Below are 13,393 nucleotides of genomic sequence, written 5' to 3' on the forward strand. Positions count from 1 at the left end.
GTTGTCAGGTCATTAGTGGAGTATGACTTTGTTGTCAGGTCATTAGGGGAGTATGACTTTGTTGTCAGGTCATTAGGGGAGTATGACTTTGTTGTCAGGTCATTAGTGGAGTATGACTTTGTTGTCAGGTCATTAGTGGAGTATGACTTTGTTGTCAGGTCATTAGTGGAGTATGACTTTGTTGTCAGGTCATTAGTGGAGTATGACTTTGTTGTCAGGTTAGTGGAGTATGACTTTGTTGTCAGGTCATTAGTGGAGTATGACTTTGTTGTCAGGTCATTACTTTGGAGTATGACTTTGTTGTCAGGTCATTGACTTTGTTGTCAGGTCATTATGGGAGTATGACTTTGTTGTCATTTTTGACTTTGTTGTTAGGTTATTAGGGGAGAATGACTTTGTTGTCAGGTCATTAGTGGAGTATGACTTTGTTGTCAGGTCATTATGGGAGTATGACTTTGTTGTCAGGTCATTATGGGAGTATGACTTTGTTGTCAGGTCATTAGTGGAGTATGACTTTGTTGTCAGGTTATTAGTGGAGTATGACTTTGTTGTCAGGTCATTAGTGGAGTATGACTTTGTTGTCAGGTCATTAGTGGAGTATGACTTTGTTGTCAGGTCATTAGGGGAGTATGACTTTGTTGTCAGGTCATTAGTGGAGTATGACTTTGTTGTCAGGTCATTAGTGGAGTATGACTTTGTTGTCAGGTCATTAGTGGACTATGACTTTGTTGTCAGATCATTAGGTTATTAGGGGAGTATGACTTTGTTGTCAGGTCATTAGCAGAGTATGACTTTGTTGTCAGGTCATTAGTGGAGTATGACTTTGTTGTCAGGTCATTAGGGGAGTATGACTTTGTTGTCAGGTCATTAGTGGAGTATGACTTTGTTGTCAGGTCATTAAGGGAGTATGACTTTGTTGTCAGGTCATTAAGGGAGTATGACTTTGTTGTCAGGTCATTAAGGGAGTATGGCTTTGTTGTCTGGTCATTAGGGGAGTATGACTTTGTTGTCAGGTCATTAGGGGAGTATGACTTTGTTGTCAGGTCATTAGTGGAGTATGACTTTGTTGTCAGGTCATTAGTGGAGTATGACTTTGTTGTCAGGTCATTAGGGGAGTATGACTTTGTTGTCAGGTCATTATTGGAGTATGGCTTTGTTGTCTGGTCATTATTGGAGTATGACTTTGTTGTCAGGTCATTAGTGGAGTATGACTTTGTTGTCAGGTCATTATTGGAGTATGACTTTGTTGTCAGGTCATTAGTGGAGTATGACTTTGTTGTCAGGTCATTAGGGGAGTATGACTTTGTTGTCAGGTCATAAGGGGAGTATGACTTTGTTGTCAGGTCATTATTGGAGTATGACTTTGTTGTCAGGTCATTAGGGGAGTATGACTTTGTTGTTAGGTCATTAGTGGAGTATGACTTTGTTGTCAGGTCATAAGGGGAGTATGACTTTGTTGTCAGGTCATTATTGGAGTATGACTTTGTTGTCAGGTCATTAGGGGAGTATGACTTTGTTGTCAGGTCATTAGGGGAGTATGACTTTGTTGTCAGGTCATTATTGGAGTATGACTTTGTTGTCAGGTCATTAGGGGAGTATGACTTTGTTGTCAGGTCATTAGTGGAGTATGACTTTGTTGTCAGGTCATTAGTGGAGTATGACTTTGTTGTCAGGTCATTAGTGGAGTATGACTTTGTTGTCAGGTCATTAGTGGAGTATGACTTTGTTGTCAGGTCATTAGTGGAGTATGACTTTGTTGTCAGGTCATTAGGGGAGTAGGGAGTATGACTTTGTTGTCAGGTCATTAGAGTATGGAGTATGACTTTGTTGTCAGGTCATTAGTGGAGTATGACTTTGTTGTCAGGTCATTAGGGGAGTATGACTTTGTTGTCAGGTCATTAGTGGAGTATGACTTTGTTGTCAGGTCATTAGTGGAGTATGACTTTGTTGTCAGGTCATTAGGGGAGTATGACTTTGTTGTCAGGTCATTAGGGGAGTATGACTTTGTTGTCAGGTCATTAGTGGAGTATGACTTTGTTGTCAGGTTATTAGTGGAGTATGACTTTGTTGTCAGTGGAGTATGACTTTGTTGTCAGGTCATTAGTGGAGTATGACTTTGTTGTCTTTGTGACTTTGTTGTCAGGTCATTATTGGAGTATGACTTTGTTGTCAGGTCATTAGTGGAGTATGACTTTGTTGTCAGGTCATTAAGGGAGTATGACTTTGTTGTCAGGTCATTAGTGGAGTATGACTTTGTTGTCAGGTCATTAGTGGAGTATGACTTTGTTGTCAGGTCTGGAGTATGACTTTGTTGTCAGGTCATTAGTGGAGTATGACTTTGTTGTCAGGTCATTAGGGGAGTATGACTTTGTTGTCAGGTCATTATGGGAGTATGACTTTGTTGTCAGGTCATTAGTGGAGTATGACTTTGTTGTCAGGTCATTAGCAGAGTATGACTTTGTTGTCAGGTTATTAGTGGAGTATGACTTTGTTGTCAGGTCATTAGAGGAGTATGACTTTGTTGTCAGGTCATTATGGGAGTATGACTTTGTTGTCAGGTCATTAGTGGAGTATGACTTTGTTGTCAGGTCATTAGTGGAGTATGACTTTGTTGTCAGGTCATTAGTGGAGTATGACTTTGTTGTCAGGTTATCTTAAGATTTTTTGACTTTGTTGTTAGGTTATTAGGGGAGAATGACTTTGTTGCCCGGTTATTAGGGGAGTATGACTTTACCTTTCTTGTTTGGATGTTAGAATGTTGTCAGGTCATTAGGGGAGTATGACTTTGTTGTCAGGTCATTAGCAGAGTATGACTTTGTTGTCAGGTATTAGGGGAGTTTCTTGTTTGGATTAGATATATGACTTTGTTGTCAGGAGTATGACTTTGTTGTCAGGTCATTAGTGGAGTATGACTTTGTTGTCAGGTCATTACTTTGGAGTATGACTTTGTTGTCAGGTCATTTCTGGAGTATGACTTTGTTGTCAGGTCATTAGGGGAGTATGACTTTGTTGTCAGGTATTACATTCTTGTTTGGATGTTAGAATGTGGAGTATGACATTTGTTGTTTGTTGTCAGGTTTGGATGTTAGGGGAGTATTACTTTGTTGTCAGGTCATTGAGTATCTTTGGTCATTACATTTCTGGAGTATGACTTTGTTGTCAGGTCATTAGGGGAGTATGACTTTGTTGAGGTATTCATTCTTGGGGAGTATGACTATTGTTTCAGGTCATTTGGATGTTAGAATGACTTTGTTGTCAGGTCATTTCTGGAGTATGACTTTGTTGTCATATTACCTTTCTTGTTTGGATGTTAGAATGTATTACTTTCTTGTTGGATGTTAGGGGTATGACTTGGATGTTAGAATGACCAGATATTGCCTTTCTGGGATGGATGTTAGAATGACCCGGTATTACATTTCTGGGTTGGATGTTAGAATGACCCGGTATTACCTTTCTTGTTTGGATGTTAGAATGACCCGGTATTACATTTCTGGGTTGGATGTTAGAATGACCCGGTATTACCTTTCTTGTTTGAATGTTAGAATGACCCGGTATTACATTTCTTGGTTGGATGTTAGAATGTCACGATATTACATTTCTTGGTTGGATGTTAGAATGACCCGGTATTACATTTCTGGGTTGGATGTTAGAATGACCCGGTATTACCTTTCTCGGTTGGATGTTAGAATGACCCGATATTACCTTTCTTGTTTGGATGTTAGAATGACCCGGTATTACCTTTCTTGTTTGGATGTTAGAATGTCACGATATTACATTTCTTGGTTGGATGTTAGAATGACCCGGTATTACATTTCTGGGTTGGATGTTAGAATGACCCGATATTACCTTTCTTGTTTGGATGTTAGAATGACCCGGTATTACATTTCTGGGTTGGATGTTAGCATGACCTGGTATTACCTTTCTAGGTTGGATGTTAGAATGACCCGGTATTACCTTTCTTGGATGTTACAATAACCCTATTTTTTTAATGTTATTTTTTCTCGGTTGCTTTTCTTAGATCTAAACCGTTATATATCTCTACTGGGAGCGCGTGTCGGATGAAGAACTGACGTCATCAGATAATCGGAAATAACGGTCGTAGTGACAAAGAGGTCTCTTGCCTCATATGCTAGTATAACGCATCTTCTTTTTTTCATAAAATCATGACGAGACATACTTACATTACAAAGAGTTTTCCCTAGTCTGGTTTTATTGTTTGTCATTAGGAACTGACATAAGTGTGACTGAGAGGCACTAGACAATGGTGATTTATCTTACCACGAACGTTTAGCCTCTCTGATAGTGTAGTCATGTCTTGTCCCTCACCGGTATAGCTTTCAACTTAATGTAAGAACTGCAAGATTGTAACGCTGTTTTGTCCGACTAATCAATACTAGAAACTGAATTTAAAGTGTGGAGCCTGACAACACTGATTAAATTCGCTTATATTTAATACAGATGCATCGTGAGATAATGTAGATATTCACGGTAGGGATGGTATTCTAGGTCTACATACAGCATTACATCACCTTCAATGTCGAAAATCAGCATCAGGCGTAAATGAGGCAATTCCATATAGTGTATATATGTTTGGTGAATAAATAAAAAGTCTACGTGATTATTTTGTATTGTCAAGAAAAGCCAAATGAGATACATTACGTTGCTGAGTGTAGCTATACTGTCGTTAGAAAATGTTTGACCTTTAAACCCCCAGTTGTTATGGAGCTGATGATTTCAGGGTGTGCACAGTCACGTCAAATTGAAGTTCGCCAGTAACTATCAACAGTAAGAATGCTTGTTAGAGAAGGTGTCCCTCCGACTGTAGACACGTTATGCAAACTATCCTTCTGTAACGCACATATCTCTCCAAAGTGAGGATTATTCTAGCACAAGCTCCAAATGTCTTATGTTGTGGCAAAAAGAAAAAAAAATCTTTCTGACTTATTACCATACGTCAGTATTAATGTTTCCTCCGCGCTCACCATTTTTTCCATTCGTTGGGTAAAAAATGATTTTTTTTCGTGGTTTTGACATTCACAAGTTTTCAACCTCCACAAATGACAAATTTATTTTTTAAGATAGTTATCTTTAAAAAAAACTGTCTGTGACTCGCGTTGGTTATGTCATTAAAATTCTATCTAAATTCAAAGTCTAGTAACATTAAATTTGGCTGGTGATATAAAGGGGACTAGTTCGGCTACTGGCACGGGCGCCATATATGGACAAGGCGCTTTACATGTTGTATAGGTTATAAGTAAGGAATGGCTCTTCCTGCTGTATGCCACCAGGAAGTTGAGTAAACGTTTAGGCTAATAGCAATATACATGGATATTTTTGAAAATTTGTGAAACGCTCAGTCAGAGCTTCAACAAAGCGGTATAAAAGAACCTCGCATTTATCGGATTTTAAGTACAATCAAAATCATATCTACACAAACCAGTCGATATTTCATGATTTTAAAGTAAAAACCAAAGTTTCGAACTTTTTTCAAATCCTGTTGGCGTAATTAATTCTTGTGTTGAGGCGTGTTAACGTGAGTTGCGATATCATTCACAATAAATACATTTATCGTGCTTTCGACACAAACTTTGTTTATATTTTAGGAAAATAAAATCTTGAGGATCCTCTTCATTTTATTTTTCCTTCAATATTGGCCTTGTCTTTTCTCCTAAGATCTTTGTTTTGTCTTTTCTCCTAAGATCTTTGTTTTGTCTTCTGTCTCTTCAGATCTTTGTTTTGTCTTTTCTCCTAAGATCTTTGTTTTGTCTTTTGTCTCCTCAGATCTTTGTTTTGTCTTTTGTCTCTTCAGATCTTTGTATTGTCTTTTGTCTCCTCAGCTTTTTGTTTTGTCTTTTGTCTCTTCAGATCTTTGTATTGTCTTTTGTGTCCTCGGATCTTTGTATTGTCTCTTGTCTCCTCAGCTCTTTTTATTTTCTTCTGTTTCCTCAACTCTTTGTTTTGTCTTTTGTCTTCTCAGCTCTTTGTTTTGTCTTTTGTCTCTTCAGATCTTTGTTTTGTCTTTTGTCTCTTCAGATCTTTGTATTGTCTTTTGTGTCCTCGGATCTTTGTATTGTCTCTTGTCTCCTCAGCTCTTTTTATTTTCTTCTGTTTCCTCAACTCTTTGATTTGTCTTTTGTCTCCTCAGATCTTTGTTTTTCTTTTGTCTCCTCGATTCTTTGTATTGTCTTTTGTCTCTTCAGCTTTTTGTTTTGTCTTTTGTCTCTTCAGCTTTTTGTATTGTCTTTTGTCTCCTCAACTCTTTGTTTTTTTCTTTTGTCTCCTCAGATCTTTTGTTTTGTCTTTTGTCTCCTCAGCTTTTTGTTTTGTCTTTTGACTCTTCAGTCATTGGTATTGTTGTTTCGACAGTTCAAGATTTTGGTATTGTCATTTCACTTATTTTCCTCGTGTGTTTACATTACATGTTGCTTAGATTTCTTAATCTAAATATCCAGTCTTTTGAAAAAGTAAGAAATCCGCATTTAACTTAAATGCTTGTGTTTTATAAAACATTTCACCGAAAAAATTAACCCTTATTCATTTTGTCTCGAAGGTAGACCGGACAGGTGGCGGAGAAATGACAGTTGAGGATTTTGAGCGTGTCCTACAAGATCCCGAATTTTATCCGGACTTGGACAGACACACTGCAGAGGTCTTAATGATGAAGTGTCTGGAGCCTAATCGTCAGTTCATATCCTATCAAGAATTTATCAATATTGTAAGTAAAAACTCTTGCTTGTAATGTCTTTCGAGAAGTCAACATTTTAATATGTCTTTTTTCATTTTCCATAGACTGTAGTGGTGAGTATCCCAGCTGTATACGAAGAACTGATGAGATATGGTCGATAAGAATTTCATTTGAAGTTTGTGAGATTTTAATACATATTAATCAATACTCTCAGATTGGTTTCAGATTATTTCAAAGAACGATATCTTCGCGGCCGATAAAAAATTCGGCTATGTTGAACAGCGATTTGCAATTCGTGACCTTAATGTCATCAGTATACCAATACTATAGGTACTGGGTACTTGGTTATGCGTAAGAAAACCGAATTACCTGCGAAAAGCCGATTTCATTGACAGGTCACAGCATACCTTTTCATGCTCCATTGATCAACAAGAGCAAAACAAACCATAGTTAATAAGGAGCAGTTGTGGAAGAAAACGAGAAAAAATTCAATGCTGACACCATTTCAATTTGGATTCTTCGGTTTATCCTGGTTAAATTCTTGATTTCTTCTGCCTAAGTGAAATAGCCCTGTAGAGGAGGCCACATTAGTCGCCTCTAATGCTATATATTTCGATACTTTCAAATGCTGTTCACTCCTTTACATGCTTATATAATTATTTCAAAATCTAGGCCGGATTTTACATTGAATTCTATTTGTTTATAACGCCAATACGTATCATGTTATTGCGAAACAATATATATATTGCTGAGCTATGAAGTAATTATGACAAGTTTACGGTGTTTGTGACTTGTCTTGTTGTTAATGCGACTGTAATACTGTATTAGTAATCATTACAATGTCCAGTTATCCTTGCGATACATTCATACCTATGTAGTCTATTGTCCTGTTAACCAATCGATACAGACGCGTCCCGAAATTACTGGGATAAGATGATGAGTCACGTTTCATGAAATAACAGTGATAGAACACCGTCCACTGTCATGATATAGATAACATGAAGTGTTAAATGTTTTCTTGTATGATGTATTTTATGTGTGATATCTGTAGTCAGTCACGAAATGCGAGACTTTATTTTTTACCTTATAACTCAGTGAACCAGGTGGAGCAGTATATCTGTACATCAACAAAAACATTATTTAACGACTTCATGATCAACAAATCTTGGTCACGTACAAATTGTAATCTAATGTCAGTTGTTAACACAATCGAACATGAATGGTATTCCTTATGAAATGCTTACCAAACATGTTATAGATAGTGTCTATTCTTCTTTAGTTAAACAGTTCTACAACAAAATCAGGTATCAAAATATTAGTTAAATACATTACTCAAAAGATATTCAAAACAAAAATGAAAATTTTTTTATTATTATTTCTAATGAAAACGGACTATTTTTCTTATTCATATTGTTGATACAGTCTTTTTATGATCTATAAATGCAGATACATAATTCTTTATATAACTGTATTTTGTATTTTTCTATATTTCACTGGAATATTTTAGACAAGCATTGCAAGGGTTGTGATGATTAGTGACGACTGTTAAGGTACTAATTTTAGCGGCTTTTATATTTTCACACTTTTTGACCTGAAAAGTATTGCGCTAAAATATCATTTAACCAATTGTAGTTTCTGTGTGCTGACTATATGGCAATTTTTACTGACGCTTAATTCATCCTTGCGCTAACTTAACAAGAAAGTTATAATGATAATAATAATATGTCATAATATATATAATTATCATTTGGTTTCACCAAGTTAATTACGTTTACATGGAGTATTTTGTTCTCAGTATTATAATGTGAAAAGTACGTTGTTTGTTAAACAGTCTATACTATAAACACTTTTTATGCACCTGCGTTACATAACAAACATTTTCTAAACATAAATTTTGATAGATGTCTAGATACTTAGTAGGTTGTATGTTTTCAGAGAATGGGTTAATTCCTTTACATAACATTTTTTTGGAACTGGATTTTTTTTTATGGTACATTAGCGTCAAATTTTACGTTTTTAAACTGTCTCTTAAGTTATGATCAGACTGTAACAACAGAGCTCTGTTGAACGGGAGTGTTTTTAATGACTAGCTGATAACAACAACCCGTCATATGACGCACTGTTTACTCCTTTAGTATCTACACATGGTCGATACAAAATGATTTCTGACACGAAATGTAACGTTTTATACGCGTCAAGGCGTTTATTTTGTAATTGAAAAATATTGTTCGCTAGGCATGTAAAGTATTAATCCAATGAAGTATTCTGAAAAAATAGGTTGATTACACACCAGTTATATGTTACTCATATTTAACGTAAGCTACGAACGATCCGCCGTATATTTCAGACACGTGTATTGACTACTATCGCTACATTTATGTGTAGAACTACTTCGCTGTTCTCGATATACCCTGTACTTATGGACATGTTGATCGTCCTCTCTTGTAGACATTTCTTATAGACGTGTTAGTGATCGTCAGTAAAAGTTCCTCACAACCCTTCGTTATATTATTGGTTCACACTGTAATCACACCCTTCATCATATCAATATCACTATGCTATCGACAAGGTGCTTATTATACCTGTTTTTGTATAGTTGGTTTGTTGGCAAGTAATGATTATTGAAGGAATCCAACAGCACGACAACACAGATCAATGCTTTATTAAATATTTACAGTTTAAAAAACATGGCTTTTAAACAGCTGTCTGACCCAGTACATCTGAACACTTTTTAGATTGTGGACTAATTACTCTGCCCATGCTTGTCAACCATCTGTGATATTCATCTTTTAAATGTAAATATGATAGACATTTGTACAGCGAGGAAAATCAATACGATTTAAATGAGGAAAAGAGTCCTTCACGCTTGAATGGTTATCCATTGTGACCTGCTGGATTATTAATGATCATGCCATGCATCAGTGATACAGATTTAAATGTTGTCTGTTTCCCTAAGCAGAGTTCCTCACTTTACGTTTAGATGTATTGAAACTGAGAATAATCCATGTGAAGCGGTGTGTACAATTCAAATGTTGTTAATCTAGATAACGTGTAAGTAATATATATTTTTTACAAAACATACAAAATGGTCATACTCTTCAAAGGAATAAAAACATACCGTTTTATCTATATGTAATTACTAGCAACTTCTGATATGTCATCCAGCGTAAAGATGTGAGACAGAGACAGGGACAAAAAAGATACACATCTTCGTCACACTGTTACAGTACCTACTGCCGCGATGCTTCTCCAGATTTAGGCTACTAGTGTAACACAATCAATGGGAGGAAAAGGAGGGAGTCTGCCTTTTCAGTTTGTTCAAAGTCAACGGTTGATGTCACTTCCTCTGGTTGAATCGCCCTTGTTACATAAATTGCAATCTGTTATCGATTTAGTATAAAGTTTTTGTTCAAAACAAAAAAAAACATTTATTTAATTTGTATCCCTCTGGCTGTTTTATAACTGATGGCAATAATTTATCCTTCGTTTGATTGCCGTTCTGGCTTCGTAATGTTCCTATGTTGGTTGTCGACACTTTGGTCAATAAATTATATTGACAACGATTTGGAACATCCAATAAAAGTGGTATCAGAATGAGGCTGGGTAATCTTAGTCTCCAGAGAGTTTACAAATGTCGTCTATGTGAACAAGGTTTGTTAATCCTGGTCCTAGGGGAACTTAAATATGTGGAATAAACACCATTACTTCTGACACATTGGATTATCAATAAATGACGAATACTCAATTCCATTTCTGTAATAGTGTTTACGTGTCTGCAGACTGACTCTCTGCCGCGCTATTGTCCTATTCACGGACTTTGTTGACTCGGACGCTATGTTACACCTGTGTCAGGTAGCTATGCTTTATGATAAAGTACTGAATTATTTAACAGAAATTCAAACGCTGTTTCTGTCGCCATATTTAGGTAGATTTCTGGCCCTATATCGTATAAATTAAATATTTATCACAGTTTTAGTTGACTTGTAATTTGCCACGGTTTTTGTCTCGGTATATAAGGATGAGTGCTTCATATGATTTCCATCGTTTGTCGAGGTACAATATACATTTATAAGCCAGAGAGCCATGCTGGATATTTCATAATTACACACAATGTCTAATTTACAATAACTCGGAATTACAAATATGTTCCAAAGAAACATTGATACAGAAAATGAGACGAAATCATGATTTGTGAGTATAGTTTTTGTTTTGTTTGTTTGCTTTTTTTGTTTTGTTTTGTTTTTAAATGTAATATCAATTAAGAAGGAAATCGTTATTTCATTTAGAAGACAGGTTTTTTCTGAGGTAGCATTAAGATACCAGGATATTGATAACAGTAATTAGATAAGGACAAAACAGACACTTATTGATCAGTTGTGGGCTTTCACTTTGACAGTTTAAACCTAGTATCTAAATCTCATCGTTATTGGTAAATGACAGACTCGTGTGAGATTCTAAATGACATTGCATTATTTGTATTTAGATTCAAACACGTCGTTTTAGATACAAGGAGATTTTTAGACAAAATATTTCAAAACTAGGAAACGATTTGGCATTTGGGTTTTTTTTTCGAATAATGATAGCGAAAATCGAAACTCTAACAATTTTATTTGTCTGAATGTTGCAAGCGAATTTATTTCACATATTCATTACGTAAAATAATTCAAGGATCTCCTTGTCTCTGTTTTAAATGTTATAAATCACTTCTCGTCCATTTATGTCAGATCATAACATTAACGGGGCGTAGAGTTTCTGATAAATATTTATAAGAACCATAAACGTCTGTTTTCTGAGGAGAATACATATTCTGTGGAATGGTTTATCGTTTTGTGTAATCTGTGAAAGTATAACAATTTGTTTTCTGTGGAATAAGATATCGGGTTTTATCATTTTTTTTATTTTAGTTCAGCAAAGTATCGATTTCTATTTTCTTTGGAATAAAATATCGTTTTGTGTAAGTTACTAATATAAATACTTCTTTCTTTAATGGCCTGATAGACGGATGTTTTCTAATTTTTGGAGTTTTGGACTTGTTTTCTGAAAAATTGTCAAGTAGAATCGACTGTTTTTTGTGTACATGTCTGTTTTCTGTGTACATACCTGTTTTCTGTGTACATGTCTGTTTTCTGTGTACATACTTGTTTTCTGTATACATGTCTGTTTTCTGTATACATGTCTGTTTTCTGTGTACATACCTGTTTTCTGTGTACATGTCTGTTTTCTGTGTACATACCTGTTTTCTGTGTACATGTCTGTTTTCTGTGTACATACCTGTTTTCTGTGTACATGTCTGTTTTCTGTGTACATACCTGTTTTCTGTATACATGTCTGTTTTCTGTGTACATACCTGTTTTCTGTATACATGTCTGTTTTCTGTGTACATACCTGTTTTCTGTATACATGTCTGTTTTCTGTGTACATACCTGTTTTCTGTATACATGTCTGTTTTCTGTATACATGTCTGTTTTCTGTATACATGTCTGTTTTCTGTGTACATACCTGTTTTCTGTATACATACCTGTTTTCTGTATACATGTCTGTTTTCTGTATACATGTCTGTTTTCTGTATACATGTCTGTTTTCTGTGTACATACCTGTTTTCTGTATACATGTCTGTTTTCTGTATACATGTCTGTTTTCTGTGTACATGTCTGTTTTCTGTGGATTATATTTCTTTTACATAAGAAAGAGACTGGCTAATTCAGTTGTGTCTTGTTCAGTGTTCTGGGTGTAACAAGCCTTAATGTTCACGTATCAAGGTGTTAATCCCTGTATCTGTTATTTAGTTTATGTTTGAGTGGAGATACTGGCTGTTTGGAGTAAAAAGTTTGTTTTGTACCAGTTACAGCTTAAGGGAGAACAGAGATGGCTTTCTCTAGGGTTATATATATATGTGGATATTTATATGGTGAGTTCTATTGTAACTGAGTGAATATGACAATAGCTTAACGTCATCTTTTATATCAACATTAGAATGTCTTATATAAACGGTTTTTCACTTAGCAATAAAAAAAAACTAACAATGACAAGTTATCGGTAGTAGCCAAGTTTAGAATGGTACGCTTCTCATCACTCCTTCACAACAGATGTCTAGTAGTGACAACATAAGGATAATCTGCCATTAGTCTACGGAGACATACGTATGAAAGCATGGAGGTTTTAGGTATCCTGATCCGGATATCGATCCTATGACAACAATTACGCTCATTTACGAAATGAATTGTACTGTTCGTATTCAAATTGTTATATTCAAATTAAATTTGAAATACATTAAAGGTATAATTTGAACAACATTCAGAATAAAAATATATTAATGTTCGATGCGTCCAACTCGATAGTGTTAAATGATGTCTGCAACCCTACAGAGGTAACTGATGCCACCAAACATACCGTGATAAATGATGCCCCCAAACATACTGTGGTAAATAATGTTCCCAAACATACTGTGGTAAATGATGCCCCAAATATACCGTGGTAAATGATGCCCCCAAACATACTTTGGTAAATGATGCCCCCAAACATACCGTGGTAAATGATGTTCCCAGCCCTATAGAGGTAAATGATGCCCCCAAACATATTGTGGTAACTGATGTTCCCAGCCCTACAGAGGTAACTGATGTCCCCAAACATACTGTGGTAAATGATGTTCCCAGCCCTACAGAGGTAACTGATGTCCCCAAACATACCGTGGTAAATGATGTTCCCAGC

At 35.8% G+C, this 13,393-nt stretch overlaps 1 protein-coding gene across 1 annotated transcript in view; it reads left to right on the top strand.

Annotated features, from left to right (window-relative positions):
* The window catches only part of LOC132556439 (rhomboid-related protein 3-like), a 42,917-nt gene that overhangs the window by 10,832 nt on the left and 18,692 nt on the right, over positions 1-13,393 (top strand). The window contains exon 4 of the mRNA XM_060220850.1: positions 6,551-6,715. Within this exon, the coding sequence (XP_060076833.1) occupies positions 6,551-6,715 (165 nt within the window). The remainder of the gene's footprint in view (positions 1-6,550; positions 6,716-13,393) is intronic.

This window comes from Ylistrum balloti, unplaced genomic scaffold, assembly GCF_031769215.1.
Source record: "Ylistrum balloti isolate Yb309-2 unplaced genomic scaffold, AGI_CSIRO_Ybal_v1 Utg370568, whole genome shotgun sequence".
NCBI lineage: Eukaryota > Metazoa > Mollusca > Bivalvia > Pectinida > Pectinidae > Ylistrum > Ylistrum balloti.